The sequence below is a fragment of the Malaclemys terrapin genome, chromosome 19 (genome assembly GCF_027887155.1).
Source record: "Malaclemys terrapin pileata isolate rMalTer1 chromosome 19, rMalTer1.hap1, whole genome shotgun sequence".
Lineage (NCBI taxonomy): Eukaryota > Metazoa > Chordata > Testudines > Emydidae > Malaclemys > Malaclemys terrapin.
This window is the reverse complement of record NC_071523.1, coordinates 11,867,702-11,895,093: the sequence shown is the minus strand read 5'-3', so window position 1 is coordinate 11,895,093 and position 27,392 is coordinate 11,867,702. Positions and strand designations below refer to the sequence as shown.

Here is a 27,392-nt window from a genome sequence, read left to right as displayed (position 1 = left end):
GTTGAACCTTAGGCTAGGTCTACACTACCCGCCTGAATCAGCGGGTAGAAATCAACCTCTCAGGGATCGATTTATCACGTCCCGTCGGGACGCGACAGTCGATCCCCGAATCGACGCTCTTACTTCACCAGCGGAGGTGGGAGTAAGCGCCGTCGACGGGAAGCCGCAGAGGTCAATTTTGCCGCCGTCCCTACAGCGGGGTAAGTCGGCTGTGATACGTCAAATTCAGCTACGCTATTCGCGTAGCTGAAAATTTGCGTATCTTAAATCGACTCCCCCCTGTAGTGAAGACCTGCCCTCAGTATGGAGAGGAAACGACAGGTGTTGCAGGCTGCCCTGGTTCAGCCAGTCCCCCAAAGGCCATTCATTCCACAATGCAGTCCTTCTTGGAAAATGACCCAAAAGCTCTTGCTCTCAGGCACTGTTGGATAGGTGCTTCATGATTCCCAGAATACACCAACATGGCTATCAAAAACTGCAGGGCTGTAAGGATGTGTTAAACATCTGCAAGGATGAGCGAGACAAGCAGCTGTTTCATGCAGCTGATGTTTCTCCAACAGTTTCCTTGCTTCAGCCGTGATCCAATGCCCACTGAAGTCAATGGAAATACTCTCATGGGTGTCAGCTGGCCTTGGATCAGGTCCTTAATGGAGACACATCATTAGTCTTCAATCAAATATATGGTGTTGACGGTGGTTGCAAAAACACTATGCTGGGGGAAGAAGGTTGGCCAGAGGCCTGTTGGTGTTCTAACTTAAGGGAGGATGTGTTCCAAGTTACAGGGGCTCTCAATCCATAAACAGGGCCCAGTGAAGTCAATGGGAGTTTATGAGCGCAAAGAATGCCATCGAGGACAGGCACCTTATAATGCCCTGGGAAGTTGAAGGAGCCGTCCAGGGCACACTAAAGCGCTTCACTTTGCAATTTACAGATTTTTCTGACTCAGCACAAGTTAGCAGCCACAGGTAAAACAAGTTAGATCAAACCGTTCTCCCTTGTGTTACTGGATGTGAGAATAGCCTTTGAGAGCCTCAGTGGATGGAGCCAAGTATCCCAGCCTCTCCTTCTCACCCATGATCTTTCACGCTCAGGTCCAGGCTGTGCTCCTGCAAGGAAACCTGGGTCGCCGGGGATGAGGATACCACACTCTCCACGGGCTCCTGCTTCATTTGAACTGGATTGAACCGGCCGGGAGTCATCAGTTGCCCGTTCCCTGTAGGAGACAGAGACCAAAGAGAATCATGAAAAATACACAAATTAGTGTCAGAAAGAGGCGATGGAGGCAAATAAATGAATTAAACCACCACCACCAAATAATGGGAGAGAAGAAAAAAAAACAAGTGGGGGGAAGGGAAGCACCCGGGTTGCTGGTCAGCGTTTATCGCTGGACTGACTTGATGGGTTCTGACGTCCACTCCAGCATGGAAATTCTTCAAGTGATAATTATTGCAAAATTATGTCAAAGTTGTCCAGGCTACGGGCCCTTTAAAGGAGAAGAGCGGAAGGAGCGTGGGGGAGACCTGATTCTCTGCACAAACTGTCATAACTAATTTGCGGGGCTGCCTCTTAAGCGTTTATTAAAGACTCTGTTAATGCTGAGGCAATGTGGCAGCTTTCGACTGCTAGTCAAGCCCCCTTTCCATTCCCCAATCTCGCCGTTGCCTTAGCGACCGCTCCGGCCCTCCACTGAGCATGCCCAGAAGGAACATCTGCTGTGTCAGGTCTATTGAAGCTGACAGCCAATCAGATTGGTTCAAACTGCGTGACCTCTCTCCCATCAAGTTGTCCCAACGAGAGGGGGAAATATATATATTTTTTAAATGAGAAAAATGTGAAATATATAATTTTTAAATTAAGGGAATGAAAAAAAAGGAGGATGGAAAAAAGAAAAAATGGTGGGAAAGAAGAAAGTAAGAAAAACTGAAGTAGAAAAAAGAAGAGGAGGATAAAGAAAGGGGGGAAAAAGTTGCTGACAGGAACATGTCCGCTGAGCTTTTTTCCCGCAATCCCCAAGTGACTAAAATATTAATTTACCCTCAGGCACTACCGCTGACGGTGAGCTGTTTCACAGACAGCAAGTGGCATTTTATTAAAAAATAAAAGAAATAGTTCCCTCGATGACCTTTCTGTGTTTTAGGAAAGAATTATTTTAATAAGAAGGGGAAAAATATTTCAAAGTTTCCCCCCCTTTTGACCAGATCACGTCACTCTCATCTCTTCTTCATTAAGCGAGGACTCTTGTTTGAGAAGGGGGGAGGAGGCAGAGGTGACACACCCAGACCCAACCAGCTTGCCTCAGGCACCAGACAATGGAAAGGTTTTCAATGCCCTCAGGGGAAAGAGGAATTGTGGGAGCAGAGTCTGAGGTCGCTGGGGCCTGCAGGCCAGCTCCTGCTCTTGGTCACATCAGTGTAAATCCAAAGGCACTTGATTGTTTTCAGTTGGGTTACTCTGGATTTACAGTGGTGTCATCAAGAGCAGTCTGGCCCTGTTCGTCGGAAGGGGCCTGAGATATTCTGGCTGAAAGGGATGGCTACAGATGAACTGTCTACTTAGGTTCTAGAGGGCAGCAAAGAACGGTTTCATTAGTCCCAGTGGGGGGATCCACTCTGCCATGGATTCAGGCTGCTCCTTGCAGACTGTTAAGGGACTATGTGTGAGTAGGATGGGAGGGAAGGAAAGCAACCTGCCTGTCAGACCCAGGAAGGTAAAATGTCCCATCTGAGAACCAACACAGTGGTTCCTAAGAGGATCAACCAGATGCTTCAATGGGAGAAGCTCATCCCCTCCCCCAAGCCAAGGAGAGAAAAAGAAAACGGGAGATGAAGGAGTTAGAACGAGCCACAGTGAGACTAGAGCGCTGGGTGGGCTGGACGGCTCACAGGAGCACACATCCTGGCACAGATCCAGAGCTATCACTGTTGTTTGTCCTGTAATTACCACAGTAGAGGTGCAAGGTGAGGGGGAGAGAGTCATTCAGTGCAGCTCAGCTCTCACGTTCTCACGCTTGCCTGAAAAGCTGCTAGATACAGAACCCTCTGACTCCATTTCCCCTCTGCCTTTCACTGGCTTCACAGTCCTTTTCCCCTTTCCAGGCCAGCCCGGCCTTCCCTGGAGTGCAGCCTTCTTTCTTATGCAGAACAACCCAGTCACAGCCCCCTTGATGCTTAATGGATCATCTCCAGCAGGGGTAGTCAATAGCCAGATCACGGGTCAAATCCAGACCTCCAGGCACTTTTGAACAGACCCCGAAATCTTTTTATTTACTTATTATCATTGTTATTTTTTATTATTGTCTCTGGAGTCTGGACCTTGACTGTACCTTTACCAAGAAATCTGGACTTTGCCAAACAATAACTGACTACCCCTGCTACAACAACAGACCAAGCAACGAAAGGTCCTTACTGCTGTCCTTTTCCCCAGGCCAGGTCCAGTTTCTCTCCTAATACTCCTCATCCCTGCCCTGTTTTCCTGAGGAGCAGAAGTTCAACCTCACCAGATGCTCCTGGTGAACTGAAAAAGATTCTGATCAGGGGTGCATGTCGGCAAGGTCTCCGGAGGCATGGCTGGTGCTCGAGACACCAATCAAATGGCAGAGACAGGGCTCAGTGTTCACCCACCTCAGATGTCCAGCACAAGCAGCTGGGGGCCGGGGGGCAGGGGAAGAGAGGGTGGAGTAAGTCTGAGGGGCAAGAGGGCAATGAGCGGTAGGATCTGCACAGATGAGTCCACCTAATATACATGAAACAGAGGGGGGTAGGGAGGGAGCTCCATGTTGGGCTGTGAGAATCGGCTGGGTCCGACTCACCCTGCTCGCCTGTGGGAAGGAGGGGAAGACAAGGCTGCCGTCAGGACCCAATGCTCGGATCCTCAAGATGGACCATGGGAAGCATGACCCGAGTATGCTCTGTAACCCTGGGACTCCGGTGACTTCTTTATCCATTTCCTTTTTGAATAAAATGCCCCTCGCTTTCCAGCCTACAGTTAGATGGGAAGGGAGGCACCACACAGGCGAACGCTCCTCCTCCAGAGCTAAGAGGAGCCTGGCTCTGTGTGGGCAGCAGCTTCTGCTCTCCTGGCTACGTGAAGACATCCAGGTTCCACAGAAACCCCCCAAGCCAACACTGTGTCTTGGCACCCAATGCTTTAACTGGACATGGCTGAATCGCTTCTCCCAGCAATGCTCTTGTACAACCTCCCTATTGCCAGCGGGTGGCCCATTGAATAGACCCATTCTCTCCAAATCAGATGTCTCCAGCTCTCTCACCTTTTACCCAGCTCCAGTGTGATGGGAGGGCTGGGGGACTCACCTGCTTCAAGCGCCATGGATGGCTTGAGGGCCGCCGCTGCCAGCCTGGCCATCATGGGTGAGATCAATCCTTTGCTGGCGGAGATCCTCTCCATAATGGATGCTGCTGGACCTGGGGAAGAGGTGGCTGTCGGCTCACTGGACCCTGAGACGGCTTGGGAGGGGGAATTGGCAGCAGTAGAGGATGTTGGATTGGTGCTGGAGGAACCAGCAGTCATTAGATTGGCTGAGCTGGCGGGATGTGGCGTGGAGACCCGGCTGGGGATGATGGGGAAGTAGGAGCTGGCCGTTCCGGGAAGTGCTGAGTTGGCGAGTGCCAGGGCCAAAGGTATATTGCTGGGGAGGGCCTGGGAGAGCAGGCCGGAGATCTTGGTGGCCGGTGACATGCTGTTGGTGGGCTTGCAGGCCTGAGAGGAGGCAAGCTCAGCAGCGGAAGAAGGCGCAGCCGGGATGATCAGGGAGACGGAAGACTGCTGACTGGTAGGGGAGGCACTCAGGCTGGAGTTCTTAGAGCTCATGGCGGAGAAGTCAATGAGGTCATCGTTGCTGGACTCCTCCTGCTCGTTATCCTTGGCTCCCAAGAGGGAGGTGGGGAGGCCCAACACCCCCGAGCTGCGGATGTGCCGGCGTTCGTGCTTGCGCTTGTGGGAGGTCATCTGGCTGGTGGAGGTAAAGGTGAAGCCACAGCCTGCCCGAATACAATGGAAGTGGTTGGTGGCCTTGCTATAGACGCAGCCCTCGTACTTGCACTCTTCATACTTGTAGAACTTCTTGAAGCCGTCCTTGGCGTAGGCGTCGTCCTTGATGTGGTAGCTCTTGTGCTTCTCGATGTCGCACTTGTTCTTGAAAGTGAACGTACACCCGGGTCGCCTACAAGGGCACAGAAGAGGGTAGGAGGCTGTATGAGTTGGGAGCACCAAGGGGCTGCCGCATCACTTGCCTCCTCTCTGGGATGAGGTTTGGGATCAGTATAAAGTACTGACCCCTGGTAGCAAGAGGCCTCTTGGCCCCTCTTAGAGTTGGCTTAGGATGCGCCAAGAAGGGTCTTTCCAGCCAAGGGAAGCAAGGATGCGACCAAGTACGAGAGCTGGGATAATGTCCCCACTCTGAAGACTAGCCAACACAATAGAGGCAGGGATCCAGCCCCGCCCACCAGCCATCCCAAACAGAACAAGGCAGACTGAGGGTCATTCCTAGACATAAACATAGGCCCTAGCTGTGCCTTGATTTTCTCCCAAATGATATGGGTGCCCAATGGAGTCATTGGAAGGGAACTCAAGTAACTGAAAGCAGAGTTTGGCCTTAAGCTAGGACAGCTGGATGGCTGGTCTCTCGAGAGAACTCTGAAGTGCAAGTGCCATTAATACTATAACAGTACCCCTCAATGATGACCTTTCAAGCAAAGCTAATGTGGTCTCTTTCCTGAGAAATTTCTATCATAGATTTCCCAATGGGCATACTTGCCTTGATTCATCAGGGAGAGATCAGGGTGTCTCCTACCATGAAAGCTCTCTCCAGATTATACCCACTCTGGAGTTTATGTCCTTTCAGGAAGATGCCTGCGAGGTTCACATCCAGAAAGGCCTTCCTGGTAGGTTGCCCCACTGTGTATAATCCTCAGGTTATGACTTTTCAGAAGGAGGCCAGCAGATGTGCATCAATAACGTAGGATTTTTGCCCTCCCCCATCATCTCACCTGCAGTGGAAGTGAGTGGTTTTCTGCCCATAGAACTGACAGTCCACAGTGCCACAGTCTTCTGTGGCTCGGAACCGCTGGAACCCATCGTTGATCAGCTGCGTGTTCTTCTTGTGGAAGTTTTCGTGGGTCATCACATCAGAGGTGCTGGTATAGACCTTGTTACAGCCCACCTGCCCAGGACCAAGGGAAAGAGACATCAAACCATCCCAGCAGCAGCCTACTGCTTTATTATTAGTACCAGCAGTAATAAACACACAAGCAACACAGAGATATTTTAATTGTATTTGTGCATTTCCCCTCAGTATTGAGTCATCACTTTGGTTGCCAACCTAAGGACTGATGCTGCAAAGAGTCTAAGAAAAGCCTGGGTCTATGGGGATGAAACAATTAGAACAGGAGAAGGAGGCATAGGACTGGGGGAGATGTAGAGAGATGAAGGCTACTGCTCAGGGACAGGGCGGGGAGGGTCCTGTTCCTGAAAAGAGCTGGACAGACTGACAAATACTGTCATGACCCTTTGTCAGCTTGGGAAGATTTGGTGAGACTTAGGGCTTCTACTCCAGCCCTTCACTTACTTGTGGAGCACTGGAGAGACTGGTGGTTACTCATCTATTCATTTTCTCTCTCTGGGAAATGGGGTGGTGGGGAGCAAGCTGGACACAGCTCTAGGGTCTGTTCTACTGTAGCTAGTCACAGACCAGAGTGGAAATCCCAGTCAGCTAGTCACCAGGAACCGATGGCTTTTCCCCATCACGCCCCAACATCGTTTGCTCAATGATTTTAACCTTCTGCAGCGAGTGGGAATGGTGTGATGAGAACGGAATGCTGAAAACCTGCCTGCCCCCGGGCAAAGCGGGCAACTTTGCCATATTGAGTAAAAAACCAGTGGAATCTGAAAACGCCATCACCCCTGCTGAGCTGCTGACAGCGGGTTTTATTTTTTCCCTTTCTTCTTTTGCACAGTGTGTGCCAACGCCTGGACCATCTCAGAAGTGAAGAGAACGAAAACACCACCTCTCGGTTCAGCCCAGGTTGATTCAAACAGGCAATAACAAATACCCGGGGAGGGGTGGGGGGGAAAAAGGATCTCCAGCTATTTCCAATATAAAAGAGCCTCTCTCTCTCCACGCTGACACCTTGAAAAAAAACAGACCCTGTGCAGCATTAAAAAAAAGAATTAAACAAAAACCTCCTTAGGAATAATTTGCAATGCGGCTCTTGGTGTTAAAGCCTAAAAAATGTCAGTTTATATAAACAACTAACTGAATTTTATCCACACCAATTATGGACATAAAGAAAAAAAAAACATGAGGCGGACGGCACAAATCCTGCCATTTAAGCAATATTCATTTTTATTGCAAGTTTATGTTCTGACACCTTTCCTGTAAGACACTGCTTACATGGTCATTGACTTTCTGGAAGGGAGTGGTCACAGGGCTAAATTACCCTTATATAGAGGCCTAGATAGGGGTCTTTATTGAACCTTGGAGTGGCTGCAGACTGAGTAATCTTGATTGCCCTTTAAAAATTAAATAATTCCCATCCTAGTCAACTCAGCAGGAAACTGAGCAAGGAAAATACAGGAGAAATAGCATTAAAATGTCCACAGCAGAGACCCAAATGAAGCCCCAATTTCAGCAAAACACTAAGCACATGCTTAAGTCCAACCCTATTCAGGACAGCACTTAAGTACCTGCCTAACATTAAGCTTGTGCTTAAGTCCCATTGACGTCAAAAGCTGACTTGACTTAAATATGTCCATCCCTATTCAATAAAGCATTTGGGCATGAGTTTAAGACCTTCTGGCTTTACTGGGCCTTAAACACATGCTTAACTGCTTTGCTGAATTGGAGTCTTATGACTGTAGAATAATCCAGGAAGTGGGATTTTAGAGTAATAAAAACTTATGAGGGTGTTTGATTATTTTCTGTGTGCTTAAAAATTCCACTGCACATTGGTGTAGCAATGTTTTAGGTGCTGATTCAGTGTATCCCCATTCCTACCCTGCTTCAGAGCTGATCCCACTCTAAGAGATGGATAAAGTAAACAGGGTTCCAACTGCCTCTGGGCTAGAAAGGGACAAAGCTGAAAGTTCTGTCTATGTGGTAATTCCAATTCCTGTTACACCATTGTCAAAACCATTTGCTCTTGAAATTTAACCACATTCCCAACGTAATGCCCAATATTTCTCAGAACTTCTCCTCTAGCAATGCTGGTGAGGAAGGCAGAGCTGAGGTTTGCTTCAAACTGAGTACCATTAATATTTGATTGTCCTAGCAGCTGGCTACAAAGGAACTAAATCCAGTGCTAAAGGACAGATGTTGTGTAGAGAGAGGCCTTATATCAAGGGAAGCTGTGGCAGGTCAGATGGTCTGTTTGGGCACAGGAAGTGGCACTCTAGAGAGACTTCACCGCTTGTCCCGCTACCAGTCCCACAGAAAGGGATCATCTGTGTGGATAAGTCAAGTACAGAACAGAGGAGAAACCTTAAACCACGCCCTGCCAACCCAAAACCAGAGTGTTGCCCTTCTTACAGATCAGAATCATGCTTGGCAGGAGAAGGTCCATGCAAACTGGATATAGATTCTTCATAGAAGTGATTGAACCAGAAGGGACCAGGAGAGGCTACATTTAAGCTACTTGGAAGTTCTCCCTTAAAACAGTTTGCTGTAGGAGAGGCCCCTAAAAGGCAAGTGTTGGGTTGCCAGAATTTCAGGATCCTTTAGGTTTGCAACAGAAAGGGAATGGGTCAGGTCAACTGGCTCTGGGTTCTTCATTCTCCCTACAGCCCTGTCATCTTTTCCCCAGACATGTTGCTGCCTTCTCCCCAGTCCAGCTGTGTTACCTGCATGCAGTGGTAGTGTGTGCTTTTCCCATTCAGGTGACAGCCATGGTAGTACACGCTGCAGTCATCCAAGGGGCTGAAGCGCATGAAGCCGTGCTGGAGGGAGTTATCACGTTTCTTGTGCATGTTGTAATGCCGAATCACATCCTGTTTACTAGTGAATCTCTGGGGAGACAGAGAGAAAGTGAGACACACACCTGAAAGGGGTGGCTGAGGTGAGTATTCCTGGGTAACTTCCTTTATAAACCCCTTACACTGCAGATTTACAGTTCAGCCATACAATGCATTTGACACCCCATGACGGTCAGGTTAGATTAAAGGAGAAGTCTGTTTTTTGTTAAAGGGACAATATATGCAAACACAAACTGTTTCAGTAACTATAAGCCAGGAGTGAAAGATACAATAGTCCCATGTCCAAGATGTGCTTTCTATAGTCTTGAACATGATTCTTCTGATATGATTTTAGCTGCTGCTCTCTGAAGAGCTGCTACAGCTGGAAAGGAAACCAGTGAACTATACCTGCGGTAAATGAATAATCCCAGTTTTCAAATCACTCGTGCTAGGGGTTTGCAAGACACTGGCTACTAAATCCATGTCAAAAGGAAAAGGGGAAAAGATACTTTGCTCTCCTATAGTGCCTTTTCCATCTAGAGCTCTCCAAGTGTTCTACAAACATTATTGAATTTTAGCCTCACAACCCCCCTGGGACATAGGCAGGTTTTTGTTAAGAAAACCAGCTTTATGGGGAAACTGGAGGCACAGAGAGAAGTGACTTGCCCCTGATCACACAGAAAGTCAGTGGCAGAGCTGAGAATTGACCCTAACTCTCCCTGTTCCATGCCAGAACCACCAGACCATCCCATTCATCCTCTGCCTGCTTGAACTAAGGAACTGGTGCCCCATTATCAGTGCAGACGAAGTGCCTTTAATATGAAGCTTTTCATTTTTATTTCCCACGTACATTGATATTCAACAGTGAAGGTGTGAAAGGAAATCCGATTTTTAAAAAAAATCAATAGCCATTTATTGTTAGAAGTGATTGAGAAACCCTGTATTCTAATATTTAGCAACTTTTCCAGCCTCCCTTTACAAGAGACAAATGATTATTGCTTCCACTCTGTACTCCTATAGTATCAATCCTGATCATTCCATTGGTATTGGCAAGGGGAGATATGGATATGGATTTCAGTAGGAAGCCCGCGGAGGCTAGAGGTACTATTTCCCATGGCGTACGTACAGGATTCCCATTGCCAATCACCGGTTAATTTGTGCCCATTTATTACAGAGCGTTACTTATTATAAACTATATCTCAGCCATAAAATAATTTGCATTTTAAAAAGCAGCCTAAATCCTTATTCCCCTGTGAGACCAGCCAAGCTCCTTTGCAAGCAGCTCCTGGACTCCTTGGGAAATAATTATGAGGCCAATCATAATAATAGGTTTTTCTGTCTTTCCATCCTTTGTGTCCTCCCTGCTCTCTGTGCACAGAGACCTCTGCCGTGATTGAGAGCTCTCCATCTGATCGTCCCTCTCTGGATCACTAGCAACATCCCAAGGAAAAACCCCAGTCTGATCAATTGAAACTAGGGTGACCAGATGTCTCTATTTTATAGGGACAGTCCCAATTTTGGGGTCTTTTTCTTATATAGGCACCGATTACCCCCAACCTCCTGTCCCAATTTTTCACACTTGCTGTCTGGTCCCCCTAATAGAAACCTGAAGTCGAACAGAGTGGAGTCAAACTGGTTTCCCTTGCTGTGGTCAGACTCATTCCCCCAAGACCAAAGTGCCCCCTTGGGCTGGGGCAGGAGTCATGCTGGATGCAGAGTAGAGGCAAACTCTGGGATTTCCGCCCCTGCTTCCCCCCCACCACCACCACCACACACACACACACACACACACACACACACACACACACACACAGTCTGACCACAGAGATGGCAGAGCCATGCTCACAGACCTGGAAAGAGGGTAAACAAACACAGCACGTGACTCAGAGCTGGCTTGATGTTGCTACTCTGGCAATTCTCCCAGCAATTACTGCACATGCCCCTTCCCCCACCCTCTCCCCAACCATAGATCCAAGGCTGCTGCTGGTCTTATTGGGTGTTTTGTTGCTGCTACTGCTCTCATGTTGCATGGACAACCGCAGAGACAGACTGACAGACACCATTCCTTATTTTCAGGCAAAATTTATAACATAGCCAAATTTATCTTCTTGGTTACACTGGTGTAAATCTGGAGTAAACCTACTGATTTAAATTAGGCTAGATTCAGCTCTCAGTTATAGTGGTGCATATCTGGAATAACGCCACTGAGTTCAGCAGTGCTAGGCTGTTGTAACTGGGAACAGAATTTGACTCCAATAGTTTCAAATTGTATCTCCCCCTCTTCCCAGGACATGGAGAAAGCAGATTATCTGTTTCATGATGGAGTCCTGTGGGCTGTATCCCTTGACAGTAAGGACAGGCAATGGGTTCTGGCAGTTCATGTTCGCCCTGTTTACCTGATAGTTGCACTCCGGATCGAGGCAGTGGTAATGTTCCCGGTACTGGTATGCACAGTGTATGTGTCCGCAGTGCTGACTCCCAGAGAACCTGGAAACACAAGTGAGAGAAAGAATGAAACTGATGCTCTCTGAGGATGGTGACTGCAAATCAAGGCGCAAGTGAAACAAGTTTGGCCTTCTCCCTGTCCTCCTGCAGCGCAGTCTACACCTATCCGTCACCTTAGAGTGTACCGAGGAGACATGGGACTCCTTGGAGACAAAGATTCCTATTCTCTCTGCCCCCAGGAAAAATGCAATTCCTCAGTGATACTGAGCTGAAGGAAAGAGGATCCCCTTCCAGTTAGAAGCCCCATTTCTAACGAGGTTTTTATATTGTTACATCCCAAGCCAATATCATTGCTCAGCTCTTTGAAATTGACCTTATTCTCATCCCACCACACTGGATCACTCCTGAGTCTGGTGAGCCTCTTGCTGCTACTCCCAGGATGCAGGGATGACACATCATTTTCCAAGAAATCACAGCAGATCTGGAACACGAAGTCCATTGGAACCTGATCAATTTTTCCCCTCCGCTCATAGCTAAACATCCTTCCCCCACTGTCCCATTCCTGCCTGTCCTGAGTCGAGGACCAGAATCTATGACATCAGATCGAGGGAGCTGCAGTTGGAGCTGTGAAGAAAGCACTACCATTCTCAGGCAAAAGCCAACACACCAGAATAAAGTGCAAGACAAAACAGCGGAGAAGGCTTGAGGGCTGCAGAGAGGTTGCAGATGTGTGTGCGGTTCTCGGCTCCTTTGGAGCAGAAAAGCTAAAGGATTGCAAAGGCCACTTGTTGCAACAGGAGAGAGATGGGGCACAAGCTGTAATGTGCCATATTTGCATTTCAATTAAGCAGGGTGCCAGCAGCTGCTTTTCCGCTACACCATAAACAAAGGTGATTTTTTCTTCTGCCTCACTGAGAGTCCAAGAGCAGCATACTTGAAATTAGAGTGTCTTACGGCGGCACAATACAAGATAATAAATGGGGGTTACTTATGCTTTTGGAAGGGGGGAGAGAGAAACACGTGATTCTTCTTCTGCAGGCTCATCTCTAGGGGACAAATCCTGCCTCCTCTGTGCCCACAGAGAACCTGAGGAGAAGTGAAACCGGTGTTCTGAGTGTGTTTAACGACCCTGCCCAACTGTCCGGGGGACTGAAGTCCTCTCTCTACAGAACAGGGCAGCAGCACTGCAAGCTTCTCCCAAGCACTGTGCTCCAGCCTGCTGTCCTGGAGGGGGCCCTCCCCAGGGGTAAGACAGAAGTATCCATGGTCCAATCAGGCCTTGGGCTCTGCTGAGACTGCCAACAAAAAGCAGGGGGCAGTAGGTGTAGGTTTTATGACATTTGCCATGGAATAAGGCCCACCAACTCGTATCACAGGAGTCACAAAACAGTCATCACATAGCAGCAACTTCCAGTCAATACCTGGGCAGGATCTGAACCCGTGACTTAGCAGAGAGAGGCTGCTCAGCCCACTACCAGCCCTGAGCCACACACCCTCCATTCCCACCTCCTGTGACTCAAACAAGGCTGTTCCTCTCCTTGGTGACTGGTCACTCTGGAGTTTCTGTTTGGGCATGAGAGGAGAGATGGTCCTAGCCAACGCTCTAAAGGCACAATGCCAGGCTAGCCTACTGAAGTCATAGAATCCTAGAAATGTTGGCCTGGAAGGGACTTTGAGAAGTCATCAAGTCCAGCCGCCTGCGCTGAGACAGGACCAAGCAAACCTAGACCATCCCTGACAGGTGTTTGTCCAACCTGTTCTTAAAAACCTCCAGTGATGGGGATTCCAAAACCTCCCTTGGAAACTATTCCAGAGCTCACCTTCCCTTAGAGTTGGAAAGTTTTTCTTAACATCTAACCTAAATCTCCCTGGCTGCAGATTAACCCCATTACTTCATGTCCTACTCTTCACTGGACACAGAGAACAATTGATCACCACTTTAGAATAGCCCTTAACATATTGAAGATTATTATCAGGTCCCCCCTCAGTCTTCTTTTCTCAAGACTAGATATGCCTTGTATTTTTTAACCTTTCTGCATAGGTCAGGTTTTCTAACCCTTTTATCATTTTTGTTGCTCTCTCCAAGACTCTCTCCAATTTAGCCACACCTTTCCTAAAGCGAGGCACCCAGAACTGGACACAGTATCCAGCTGAGACCTCACCGGTGCCAAGTACAGTGGAACAATTACCTCCCATATCTTACATACGCTACTCCTATTAATGCACCCCAGAATGATATTAGCCTTTTTTGCAACTGCATCACATTGTTGACTCATCAATTTGTGATCTACTAGAACCCCAAGATCTTTTCCAGCAGTACTATCGCCTAGCCAGTCATTCCCCATTTTGCAGATGTGCATTTGATTTTTCCTTCCTAAGCACAGGACACTTTGCACTTATCTTTACTGAAGTTCAATGGACTCTCTCAGGGTGCCCTGGGCAGTAGCTCCAGGAGGGAAATTTGCCACGTGATGTGATACGTGAGGGAACAGAAGTCTGATGCCAGAGTCCATTTTGGGTGGCTTTAGGAAGGGAGAGAGAACTGCACAGTGACATTGTCAGAGGCAGAAGCTGAGGATGGGCTTGTACATGGGGGATGGTAAAGATGGAAACGATCAAAGAGCCAGGGAAAAGCAAGGGTGAAAAACCCACTCATGGGGAGGGAAGAAGAAAACAGAGACAGGGGAGAGATGCTGGTGGGGGGCAGTGACTTGATATGAAAAAAAAATGGGTGCATAGTCATGAGCTTAAGATGCCTTTTGGATGTCACAACAGATGACAACGAGTCAGAGTATTAATCAGCAGGCACTTGCTGTAGGATGGATAGGATACACCAAAAGGGAAGGGAGTAAATGACTGAGGGATGCATAGAGTTGTGGACTTCTCTGCCCTCACAATTGCTGTGCTGCCACTTTAAACTGGTGTCCTGTTCGAATCCCAGGGGCCCTAGGAAGCACCAGGAGTGTTGTACAGCACAGGAGGCTGTGGCTTTCAGACACAGAGTACTGGGTACACATGCCAGAGCTGTTAGGGGTAAACCTAGCTTGCAGAAGGAAAGGGGCAGGTGTCTGAGGAGGGGAAGAAGCCCCTCCAGAAGCCAGAATAATAGAAGGAAGATGCTGGCCGAGTATGTGGCAAGGTCAGCAGGGAGGAGGTAAGCTACAAAATGAAACAAGGAATGCAGAAGTCTAAAGGAAAGAGAAGAGAGGAGGAAACCTCTAGGGAGGTTTCTTCTCCCCACCTCACTTCACAGGGCAATAGTCCCTCTGGATGGGGAATGTTGCTAAGATGCCCCAGGCTGCAAGTGCAACAAAACTAGGAAGTAAGCAAAGGACAGGGAGTGCACTCCTCTCCTGGGAGTCTCTGGCACCAGGGCATGGCAGAGACAAAAAATCAAGTGGGGGGTAAATCCAAGGGTTTTTAGTGGTGGGAGAAGGGAGGCGTCAGGGAGAGAGACCAGAGATGCTGAATGGACTCCAGGTGTGCGACACTTGTTCTGGCTCCAGTTGTTCCTACAAAGGTACTATGAAGCATTGGATGTGGTGGAGCAACGGGATGAGGCAACAGCCCCAAATCAGACTGTGAATGACTAGCATGTAGGAGATACACTGTGTGGCATTTCCGGAGAGTCCTCCTGCATTCATTGAAAAAGGACCTTAATGAGGAAATTAACTATATTACAGCTATCATTGAAGATCAGCCAAAGAATTACCAAGTCTGGTAAAATCTTTTTGATTTCTAGAGACAAACTGTCTTACCTTTTACCATCTCAGAAATGGACATGGCTGCCAGTTCTAAAAGTGTGGAGGTGAGGGTTCTCCCTTCCTCCTTGGATGGAGCCCATTTCAGAGGGGGTTAAACAGGACTGCCCCCAGGCAGAGGTCTCCATAACTCTCTACTCCAGTGCTATGAGTATTAAGTAATGTAAGTAGGCATGTGAAAAGCTATAAAACTACCAAACTTATTCTGACACAACAAAAATTAAGCAATTACAAATGAAGAATTTTAGCTTTCAGCAGCTCTTGGGTGTTGCCTTTTTGTTGTAAAAATCCTCCCAAATGAAATACATAAAGAGGGATGACTGTGGTGTGGGGTTTTTTTTGTTTGTTTGTTTGTTTGTTTTGGTTTGAGAAATTATCAGTTTATAGGCCATTTTTCTCTGGGAAAGGCCATGGCTATGAATTCTAACAGGGAGTGGATGTATCTAGTAGTAGTGTATACAGAAATATGTCTGTCAAAGATACAGGTGGGTGATGTGATTGCAATAACAGAGACTTGGTGGGATAACTCACATGACTGGAGTACTGTCATGGATGGATATAAACTGTTCAGGAAGGACAGGCAGGGCAGAAAAGGTGGGGGAGTTGCATTGTATGTAAGAGAGGAGTATGACTGCTCAGAGCTCCGGTATGAAACTGCAAAAAAACCTGAGTCTCTGGATTAAGTTTAGAAGTGTGAGCAACAAGGGTGATATCGTGGTGGGAGTCTGCTATAGACCACCAGACCAGGGGGATAAGGTGGACGAGGCTTTCTTCTGGCAACTAGATCGCAGGCCCTGGTTCTCATGGGAAACTTTAATCACCCTGATATCGGCTGGGAGAGCCATACAGCGGTGCACAGACAATCCAGGAAGTTTTTGGGAAGTGTAGGGGACAATTTCCTGGTGCAAGTGCTGGAGGAACCAACTAGGGGCAGAGCTCTTCTAGACCTGCTGCTCACAAACCGGGAAGAATTAGTAGGGGAAGCAAAAGTGGATGGGAACCTGGGAGGCAGTGACCATGAGATGGTCGAGTTCAGGATCCTGACACAAGGAAGCAAAAAGAGCAGCAGAATACGGCCCTGGACTTCAGAAAAGCAGACTTTGACTCCCTCCGGGAACTGATGGGCAGGATTGCCTGGGGGAATAACATGAGGGGGAAAGGAGTCCAGGAGAGCTGGCTGTATTTTAAAGAATCCTTATTGAGGTTGCAGGAAAAAAACATTCCGATGTGTAGAAAGAACAGTAAATATGGCAGGCGACCAGCTTGGCTTAACAGTGAAATCCATGCTGATCTTAAACGCAAAAAAGAAGCTTACAAGAAATGGAAGATTGGACAAATGACCAAGGAGGAGTATAAAAATATTGCTCAGGCATGCAGGAGTGAAATCAAGAAGGCCAAATCACACTTGGAGTTGCAGCTAGCAAGAGATGTTAAGAGTAACAAGAAGGGTTTCTTCAGGTATGTTAGCAATAAGAAGAAAGTCAAGGAAAGTGTGGGCCCCTTACTGAATGAGGGAGGCAACCTAGTGACAGAGGATGTGGAAAAAGCTAATGTACTCAATGTTTTTTTTGCCTCTGTCTTCACAAACAAGGTCAGCTCCCAGACTGCTGCACTGGGCGGCACAGTATGGGAAGAAGGTGACCAGCCCTCTGTGGAGAAAGAAGTGGTTCGGGACTATTTAGAAAAACTGGACAAGCACAAGTCCACGGGGCCGGATGCGCTGCATCCGAGGGTGCTAAAGGAGTTGGCGGATGTGATTGCAGAGCCATTGGCCATTATCTTTGAAAACTCATGGCGATCGGGGGAGGTCCCCGATGACTGGAAAAAGGCTAATGTAGTGCCCATCTTTAAAAAAGGGAAGGAGGAGGATCCGGGGAACTACAGTCCAGTCAGCCTCACCTCCGTCCCTGGAAAAATCATTGAGCAGGTCCTCAAGGAATCAATTCTGAAGCAGTTAGAGGAGAGGAAAGTGATCAGGAACAGTCAGCATGGATTCACCAAGGGCAAGTCATGCCTGACTAACCTAATTGCCTTCTATGAGGAGATAACTGGCTCTGTGGATGTGGGGAAAGCAGTAGATGTTATTCCTTGACTTTAGCAAAGCTTTAGATACGGTCTCCCACAGTATTCTTGCCAGCAAGTTAAAGAAGTATGGGCTGGATGAATGGACTATAAAGGGGATAGAAAGCTGTCTAGATCGTCGGGCTCAACAGGTAGCGATCAACGGCTCCATGTCTAGTTGGCAGCCAGTTTCAAGCGGAGTGCCCCAAGGGTCGGTCCTGGGGCCGGTTTTGTTCAATATCTTCATTAATGATCTGGAGGATGGCGTGGTCTGCACTCTCAGCAAGTTTGCAGATGACACTAAACTGGGAGGAAGTGGTAGATATGCTGGAGGGAAGGGATAGGATACAGAGGGACCTAGACAAATTAGAGGATTGGGCCAAAAGAAACCTGATGAGGTTCAACAAGGACAAGTGCAGAGTCCTGCACTTAGGACGGAAGAATCCCATTCACTGTTACACACTAGGGACCGAATGGCTAGGAAGCAGTTCTGCAGAAAATGACGTAGGGGTTACAGTGGACGAGAAGCTGCATATGAGTCAACAGTGTGCCCTTGTTGCCAAGAAGGCTAATGGCATTTTGGGCTGTATAAATAGGGGCCTTGCCAGCAGATCGAGGGACGTGATCATTCCCCTCTATTCGACATTGGTGAGGCCTCATCTGGAGTACTGTGTCCAGTTTTGGGCCCCACACTACAAGAAGGATGTGGAAAAATTGGAAAGAGTCCAGCGGAGGGCAACAAAAATTATTGGGGGCTGGAGCACATGACTTACGAGGAGAGGCTGAGGGAACTGGGATTGTTTAGTCTGCAGCAGAGAAGAACGAGGGGGGATTTGATAGCTGCTTTCAACTATCTGAAAGGGGGTTCCAAAGAGGATGGATCTAGACTGTTCTCAGTGGTAACAGATGACAGAACAAGGAGTAATGGTCTCAAGTTGCAGTGGGGGAGGTTCAGGTTGGATATTAGGAAAAACTTTTTTAATAGGAGGGTTGTGAAGCACTGGAATGGGTTACAGAGGGAGGTGGTGGAATCTCCTTCCTTAGAGGTTTTTAAGGTCAGGCTTGACAAAGCCCTGGCTGGGATGATTTAGTTGGGAATTGGTCCTGCTTTGAACAGGGGGTTGGACTAGATGACCTCCTGAGGTCCCTTCCAACCCTGATATTCTATGATTCTATGATTACCCTTTGCTTGTGGCTGGTGTGGAAGCCAGGCGTGTCTCAGCGTGTGGTGCTGAAGTGATAAGATGGGGGGTAGTTATGCCATGAAGGATATTTTGGGGTAAGCCTCTCCCAATAATGATGACTGAAGAACAGTTGGCCATCATGGACAGAGAAGGGAACTAAGAAAGGAGGAGAGAGACTAAAACATGGATGTCCCATTAAATAAAATGCCTGCATTAGGGAGGGGTAAGAGAGCATATTTCTTTGAGGAAAAATTAATAGGATTCCTAATATTCTTAATTATGTATTTGGAACCTAGATATTACAGTGATGACAGCTTAAGAAATGTCATATGATAGATGGATAGATAGATATATTGATCGATCACAGGCTCTCAATCTGGAGGTCATGACCCCCCCTGGGGGTCTCAGTCAGATCCAAGGGGTCACAAGCACCTTCCCTTTATGTCTGGCTAGATTGAACAGGGGGGAGGGGTGGCACATGATGGAAAAGGTTAAGAGTCAGTGGATTAGATAGATACCAATACAGAGAATGGATACCGTAGATACCTTAGACAGCTGGACAGATTGATGGATAGATATAGATACAACAGATAGATCGGTAGAAAAAAATACCTGAGATAAATCAGATAAGATACTTGTAGACAAACCTGTAGAGAAGATACTTGTAATTCTATAGGTAAATGACACAGACAGCTGAAAGACTGTCCCGTGGACATGTCCCTCTCAGTCACAACAGAACAAATCACTACCTATCATTCGCAATTGCATAGCATCCCCGTGGCAGTTAAAGCAATTGCTTCCACAGAAAAGTAGCATTAGGAGGGTACACATGTATTTTGGGTTGTCTTTTAGTGGAAGTTAGCAGTGGAAATAAGTAGGAACAGTCAGCACCAAGTGACATAGCCAGCTCTCTGCAGACCACCAGCAGCTGCTCCACAGATTACAACTGATCACATAAGAAAGAAAGAAAGAAAGATCTGTAATTGGCAATAAGGGATTTTACTGAGCATATTGTGGAGGAATGTGGAAGAGCTGGATTGCTTGAAAGGGATAAAGCAGCGGAGGGAAGGGGACTCCGAGAGGAAACATTCAAAGATAAATTACCATCTGCTCAAGGGTTCCACATGTCATCCAGGACTAGGACTGCACACGAGAAAAGGCATGAGAGAGAAGGGTAAAACAAAGGGGTAGGTGGGATGGAGGACGGAGTGCAGGAAAGAATGATAAGGGGACAGGATAGGAGGGGGGATTAAAGAACCAAAAGTTTCAGAATGCCAGACTATGCAGCAAAGCTGAGTTGGAGGATGAAAGGGAGCCGGGGCAAAGAGTGGCAATAAATAAGGCATTTCTGAAGTATATAAGGAAGAGGAGGTCAATTGTGGAGACAGCAGGGCCTTCAGGAGATGGAAAGGGGACTTAATTGACAGAGGAGAGAGACACTGCTAAAAAATTAAATGACTTCTTTGCCTCAGCATTCACAAAGGGAGATGGGGACAGATGCCAGAAGCAGACATGCCTTTCCCAGGGGACGGAGAAGAAATACTGCAGGAAATCAGGATCACGCCAGAACAGGTGATTGAGAAATTGGAACAAACCTTAGCAGCAGTGGAGAAACAAACCAAAAGGCAAACAATGATGCTGGGCTGCACAAACAAAGGCGTGGAACAGGAAGGAGAAGAAACGAGGCCAGCCCTATCTAAAGGGGACTTGCCAGACTAGGACTGGAAAGGTGACTGCAGACCTGGCCACCTAGTCATTACACATGAACTGCTGCAATGGATCAGGCCCATAGGTCCATCCAGTCCAGAGTCCTGTCTCTGACAGTGGCTAGCACCAGTAGCTTTAGAGGAAGGTGTAGGAAACACCACAGTTATGGGATACCCTGCTCATGTGGAACATTTTGTCCCAACCCTGTTGGTGAGATGGGGAAGGGAGAACAAAGGATAATGAGTGAGATGCAGGGCTGGAGAAGCCGGTCTGCACTGTGGGGCAGAGAGGAGATGAAGACGGGACCTCATTGAGATACATGCACTTCACAAGTGAACAGAGCTGCCCGTGAGGCTATTTGAGCAACAACCAGGGATGCTAGGGAAAGGGCCAGGCACTAAAGGAATCCCACGTATGGCACGAGTTACTAGAGGCAGCGACAGGAGGAACTCATGGGCTCAGCTTTAAGAGAAGGAGCCAGACAAGTGCTGTAGTAATATTGGGGATGGCACTTCAAACTCCTGGCCTCCTTCCACTCTGGAGTTTATTATGCTACAGAAGTGTGTTTGTGTGGCTGAAATAGGGGGAGGGGATGGGGAGAATGTGGGGTGGGAAACTCATTGGATAAGTGGGCTCTTTTTGGGGATGGTCAAGACATAGCACTCTGAACGAAGGCAAAGTGAACAGACAGGCAGAATTGTTGCTATGTTTCAATATTAAAAGGTTAGGCTCCTAAAGGGTTATATTCATCCTCTGCTTTTTCTGACACTTGCAACAGTTCAAAGCAATTAAATTTTAACACACAGCATCTGTTTAGTTTTTCAAAACAGGAAAGCTTACACACCACACACTAACTTACACGCACACTCATGCTCACATGTACACACTTGCTAACTTATGCCCACTCAACCCCCGCTAATTTACAAGAGCACACACACATTTACAACACTCATATCCACATGCACACACGCATACAATTCCATGCACACTTATGTGCAAACACACATATGCACACATGTGCACTCACAGTCACAATTCCACGCACACCTACCTGCAAACAGATGCGCTTTGCACACACAGATACATATGCACACACACGTTCTTTCCCCACATTTTGTTTCATTCCCTTGTTTTGCCAGCGGGAGCCAGTCCCAGATCTGGCAGGAGTTAGCAAGAAACACCAAGATAAATAAATAATAATAAAAATAATAAATAAAGTCGTCAGCGTGCTTAGCGAGTGTTTACAGACTCATTACCCTATAACGATGATGTGACAGGAGGAGGAAAAAACCCCACCTCAATTACAAGGCAGGGGGATACCCACAGAAATAAATATTTAAGCAAGAGCTGCCAGAAGTACCATCTGCTCAGGCACTAATAAATAAAATAAAATAAAATACCACAGAAAAAAAATTACAAATATACAGGATGGAAAAAGACCAACCCGGCCCAAACTAGCTAAGTATGTGGTTTTCTTTTGTTGTGTGAGACAATGGATTATCCCTGGGCAGCTTTGGGCAATGGTTTTGGCAAACTCATTAAGCTAATTGTGCAGCAAAGACACACTGTCGTCGTTCCCCCCCCCCCCCCCCCGCTTATTTTAAAGCTTTAAACAGTTTTTAAAACCACATGTAAATTAAAGGGAAGTGGCCGGGCTGCCAACGGGCAGCTTGCGAAGCTTTTTGTGCAGGAAGTGGTGTCCCAAAGCTGTCTTATAGGCTTCCCTGGGTGAACTGTCTGAGCCTGGGGAAAAAGGGGACGAGGAGGGGAGGTGTTTAAAGGGGTCCTTTGCTTGTGAGAGAAACCGGGGATAAAGGGATGAATTATCTTCTCCGCTATGCAGCGCAACCACACTGTTCTCCACGGAGTGTAGCTGAGAGGAGCTCGGTCTCCAGCTTCTTACTGTCCCAATGCTGCACAGCTGCTGGCAGCGACTGAGGAGGGAGGTTTGGTACCCAGGGAAGGAGCCAATTTCAGCTCTCATCAGCCCCCCTCTGCCTCCATCTAGGCAAACCTGGGCCTAAAACTCTGACCTGGTCCCCAGTTCTCCCTAGACCAGGTGAGCAGCAGTCTGAGCCAGAGGCATTGCTGCTGGAGGGCTGTTACTTGGTAATGGACTTTCTTTTTCTGTCTTCCCATCTCGCCTTCCCTGCTGCCCCTCTCACCTCCTACAGCAGTGGTTAAGGTAATGGAGATCGGGGGAGCACACCTCCCCTTCTTCTCCCAGGGCTGGGGGAGCAGTCCTCCACCACAGCTCTCCCTCTTCCTCAGCTCAAGGGAGAGCTCCCCATTCCTGTTTAACCACACCCATGGCCCACCCCAGGGAGCCTCCCTGCAGGCTCGACACCCTGGCACTGACGAGAGCCTTTTTGCTTTTATCTCTTGAGGTGAGGTTGGTTTGGCTGCTTCCCCTGAAGGATGTCAATTCTTGTGCTACACCAGGCCTTCTGCTTTCACATCTGGCTCCCTGGCAGCAGAGAGGGAGGAGTCATCAGGCTTGGGTCAGGGGCTGATGGTACTGTCTAGGGCCAAGGATAGCGTAGGCAGGTGCTGTGCAAACATTCCCTCCAGCTCTGTCAATGTAATTCACTCCTGATCTGCACCAGCTCCCTCTGCTATTCCAGCCCTGGGTTCCCCCCATAGCTCTGCCAATGCCCCTCACTCCTGTCCTGCAGCCCCCCTTGCTGTTCCAGCTCTGGCATACTCCTCCATCCTGCACCCTTGTCCATTGCTGGGTTTCTCTTGTGAAGAAGCTGCCAAGCTGTCTGACCTGTGATTTTTATTACATCTACTTGGGCTGACGCTGAGCCCTTCAGAAGCTCATTTCACATGTGACCCCATTCGAACTCTGAGGTGGGTCCCCAAAGAACTGCTTGGTGTGACCCACCCCAGCACTGAGATTCCAGTCGCTGAACGGGGCAGGGGATACAGGCTGGAGACCACACCAAGGGGCCTGCAGAACGTCAGCCAGGAGACAAGGCACTGGGTTAAGGCCCAAACCTCTGCCCCGAAACACGTCTCCACTCTCTATGGGATTAGCTAAGGGGTGTGGGGAGAAGAGAACTCTCATGGGGGTGGAGCCTTGGTTTGTTCTCAGCTCCCTGCATGCCTCCCCCAGCTACTACTGTCCAGAGGGGGAAACAGAGTCAGTGTGGATGTCGGAGGGAAATGGAAGACTCAGTGTCCATGACTGGTTTATACATTTCACCCGGACAGACAGACGAGACCCCCCCCCTCCATCCCATACCCCCTCCCCCCCAGCCTCCTCCCCAAGAAAGCCAAGGGATTTGCCTACCTGGCAATATATTTCTGGTAAATATTTACATCTTCGGTGACAGCTGGTTTGTCAGTGGGTAATCCGTTCCTAATGAGAAACACACAGGGCAGAGCTGGTTAGCAGGCAGTGTCAGGGCACAGTCCAAGCTCCTTGTCTCTCATGCAGCACTGATGGTGCCAGGGCAGAGGGCTCTGGGAAGAGTAAGCAGCAGAGATATATGCCTGTGTAACCTCCCCCCATGCCCGTGTGCCCTCTCTTTCTAGGGGCACTAGAGTCCTGCTAACGTAACCCACCTACCTCCCTTCCTGCAGGTCTCCTCTCCCCAGGGCTCGATTTTGTTTGCTGAAGGGACTGAGAAGACCTACCCTTAAATTATGCTCTTGTAAACATCACATAGGCACCACTGGCTCTGTCTACACAGAACCAGTGGCCGAGTCAAAACACGGACCGCCCCAGCTCTGTTACAAGGCTCCAGTCTGTAAAGCAGGGAGACTTTAAAGACGTACTCCAACTGCGGAACCGCTGGAGAGCACATGACTCTAGCACTGATCAGGGCACTGCGAGCACCGCTCTGCACTACAGAACAGATCCACGCTGTGACCATTTGAGAGGGTGCATTTATAACCTGGCCTCCACAACATGGCTTTCACTGCATTCTCCACACATCCTGCCAGTAGCCCCGACAGCCCTCATTGTCACCGGGCACCCAAACTCAGTCACACCAGTCAGGCCGCAGATGCAGCTTTGTAATTAAAAATCAAACTCAAACTGCACCCAGGCATCACATTCGCTCAGACAGGCATCTTCCTTAAAACACGGCCAGAAAGCACATCTTGGTGGACGTTCTCCAGCAACAGAGAGGAAAAGTCACAGAACAGACCCACAGGCCAGGGCCTCAGCCTTCTAAGAACACGGCTGCTACTCTTAGAACATTGGCTGATGAGAGAGCGGACTGCAACTGGGCGTCCTCCTGCATCCTTGGGCCCCGGATGGCTGCATGGCAGCTCCGCACCTTGGTTAAACCAGGACACCTATACCTTGCACAGTGGTCATTTGAAGTCGGAACATGAGTTTCGCCCAGGTTAACAGCATTAGGGGTTAGAGAGTTCACCCCTTTGGCTTGTGTGACAGCGAGGGGGTGATTCCCGTGACTGCATTTGGTCCTGGAGGGGATTCTGAATGGAAGGACAGGTCTCAGGTCCCGTAATTAGCACCCTCCTCACTAGCACAATTAATATTCTGTCTCCTGCACCCCTCTCAGCTCCTTGGGAGACTGCTCTGGATGCTTTGCCGCCATCCGTCAAACCAACACAGGGACAGTCCAGTTTGGGGGAGACCCTGAGCTGGGAAGTGCAGCGCAGTCCCCTGCTGGGGTTGTGGGGGATAGGGGCTGCGTTAGCATCTGAGGGGGACAGAGCCAGAGCATGCCAACATTTGGAGTGTGTCAACATCCCATCTACGTGGCAAGGCTAGCACAGGGAAAGGCAGAATGCTGGCACCCACCATGCCTAGGTTACCCACAGGTGTGGTCAGCTGATGGGCGAGGGAGAAGCCTGATATTACTACTGGTCTGTGTCCAGTTCAGGTGCCATGTGTGTAGAGACCAGAAGACAGAGAACTACCTCTACTCTGGTGGAAGTGGGCTCCCCAGGGACTGTACCTAGTGGGCACTAGCTAGAGTCCAGAAGGAGGAGGAATCACAACCCCATGGAACCCCTCCCCTCTCCCCCCGAGCTACAAAGGATCAAACGCACCCGCAGGCACATGTGTGTGAGAGAGAGAGAGCAGCTGGGGAGAAGCCTCAGTGCAAACCCCACTGCCAGCTGCACCCCCGTCAGCATTTCCCACTTCCCCCAGCCTCAGGAAGTCCTGTGGTTAGAGAAGGGATCACTGAGTCACTGTGAACCCAATCCGCCACAGAAATGAAAGAGCAAGAGGGTGAGAGAAAGGAAATAAAACTGGGATCCCGAAGAGAGGCAAAAGCGAAGCAGGGTTGGTGAGCAGTCCCCGGGTGCAGCTCCAGAATGCCCAACACGCATGGGCCTGGGAGCAGAGATCCGAAGGGGTGTCCGGGTGTCCTTGAGACTCTTGATTGGCTTCCTCTGTCAAGGAGCCGCAGACCTGGGGACTGATCACGATAAGGTGCTGTGCATATATACATATTTATAATCCAGTGTTCATAACAACAGCTGCCCCCACCTGCCGTCTGGAGCAAGAGACACCAATGAACCCAGAAGAGAGCAAGCGAGTGAGAGCTCTGTAACGAGGCATTTACAACAGGCTCCGGGCACAGCTGGGAGACTTGCACCATGGGGGCAGGCATGGGCTCCACAGCACAGCCAGCAGAGTGGATAATGCTACTGTCTAACGAAACAACGTGCCACACAACAGACAGGACATTTTGGGATGGTTGGAAGGCTCCCTAGATTGGGGGCCAGGTGAATTTAGCTGCAATTGATAACAAACCTTTGCCCTTTTCCATACACTTTAACCATAAGAACCCAAAGCTGTTTGCAGACAGTAATGTATTAATATGTGCCACTCAGGAGGTAGATATCATTACCCCGGCCTTACGTATAGGGAAACTAAGGCACAGGGGAGGGTGACTTGCTTGAGATTGCGTAGCGCAACTTTGGCATACTCAGGGAAACTACCCAAGTCTCCTGGCTCCAGGCCTGTACACTGACCACAAGATCAGCCTTCCTCTCTACAGGGACGAGGCAGTTGGGTGGACTCAATAGGATCTGTCATCCCACGACATATGGCACGTAGGTGCTGGCCCTGCTATCAATGGGGACTCCTGGCTAACAAAAAACAGACCAATGCACTGAACAGGCTGTATAGACACTGGGGCTGACATCAGAAAGTCCCAACTGAGTTCCACAACCCAAAGCTATTGATGCTTAAACCAGTGGAAAGGCAGGAGGGCCAGAAAGCAGGGGCCTCTCCCCTCAGCTGCCACAGAGGTCTCTTTAGTGAATATGTGGGAGCAAAACCAGGCAGCCGTGGTAATGGGTGACAATAGCTATCTCGCACAAAAAATATTTCAAGCCTCAACAAGGCGCCAAGTGAGAGGCAAGAGAATCCAGACCAAGGAACAAAGAAGTGGAGCAAACCATGTCCCTTCCTCCCTATTTGCACCCAGACATTTTGAGATTCAAGGTCAGAAGGGACCATTAGATCATCTAGTCTGACCCCATGTACCAGGGCAGGAGAGTTTCCATTGCAGAAACAGCCTGTCTAAACTCTACACCTGGCCACAATCATGTGCACCCCTTCTCCACATGATCTTGGTGTGTGGTAAAGAACAGGATCATCAGACACGTAGATGAACACGACATATTGGGGAAGAGTCGACACGTTTTTTGTAAAGGGGAATCATGTCTCACCAATTTATTAGACAAGGGTGGTGATCCAGTGGATATAATGTACTTGGACTTTCAGAGAGCTTTTGATACCGTCCCACACCAAAGGCTCTTCAGCAAAGTAAGCAGCCATGGGATAAGAGGGAAGGTCCTTTCATGGATCAGTAATTGGTCGAAAGATACCAAACAAAGGGTAGGAATAAATAGTTAATGTTCATAGTGGACAGAGGTAAATAATGGGGTCTCCCAAGGATCTGTACATGGAACCAGTGCTGTTCAACATACTCATAAGTGATCTGGGAAAAGGGGTGAACAGTGAGGTGGCAAAGTTTGCAGATGATACAGAATTACTCAAGATAGCTAAGTCCAAAGCTGACTGTGAAGCATTACAAAAGGATCTCACAAAACTGGGTGACCGGGCAACAAAATGGCAGATGAAATTCAGTGTTGTGTAATGCACATTGGAAAACATAATCCCAACAATACATACAAAATTATGGGGTCTAAATTAGCTGTTACGACTCAAGAAAGAGATTGTGGCCTCATCGTAGATAAGTCTCTGAAAACATTCGCTCAATGCAGTGGCAGTCAAAAAAGCTAACAATTATGAAAAGGATAGATATTAAGA

The 27,392-nt window shown here is 48.5% G+C and overlaps 1 protein-coding gene across 5 annotated transcripts in view; it reads right to left on the bottom strand.

Moving 5' to 3' along the window:
• CASZ1 (castor zinc finger 1) overlaps positions 1 to 27,392 on the bottom strand; it is a 263,569-nt gene that overhangs the window by 29,792 nt on the left and 206,385 nt on the right. For 4 of the 5 annotated variants that reach the window (XM_054009508.1, XM_054009510.1, XM_054009507.1 and 1 more), the window contains 6 exons: positions 23,418 to 23,486; positions 11,361 to 11,451; positions 8,854 to 9,018; positions 6,006 to 6,178; positions 4,311 to 5,179; positions 1,072 to 1,213 (listed from right to left, as the gene is read on the bottom strand). In XM_054009508.1, coding sequence (XP_053865483.1) covers positions 1,072 to 1,213; positions 4,311 to 5,179; positions 6,006 to 6,178; positions 8,854 to 9,018; positions 11,361 to 11,451; positions 23,418 to 23,486 — 1,509 coding nt within the window. The remainder of the gene's footprint in view (positions 1 to 1,071; positions 1,214 to 4,310; positions 5,180 to 6,005; positions 6,179 to 8,853; positions 9,019 to 11,360; positions 11,452 to 23,417; positions 23,487 to 27,392) is intronic. The other variant, XM_054009509.1, reaches the window with a different exon arrangement.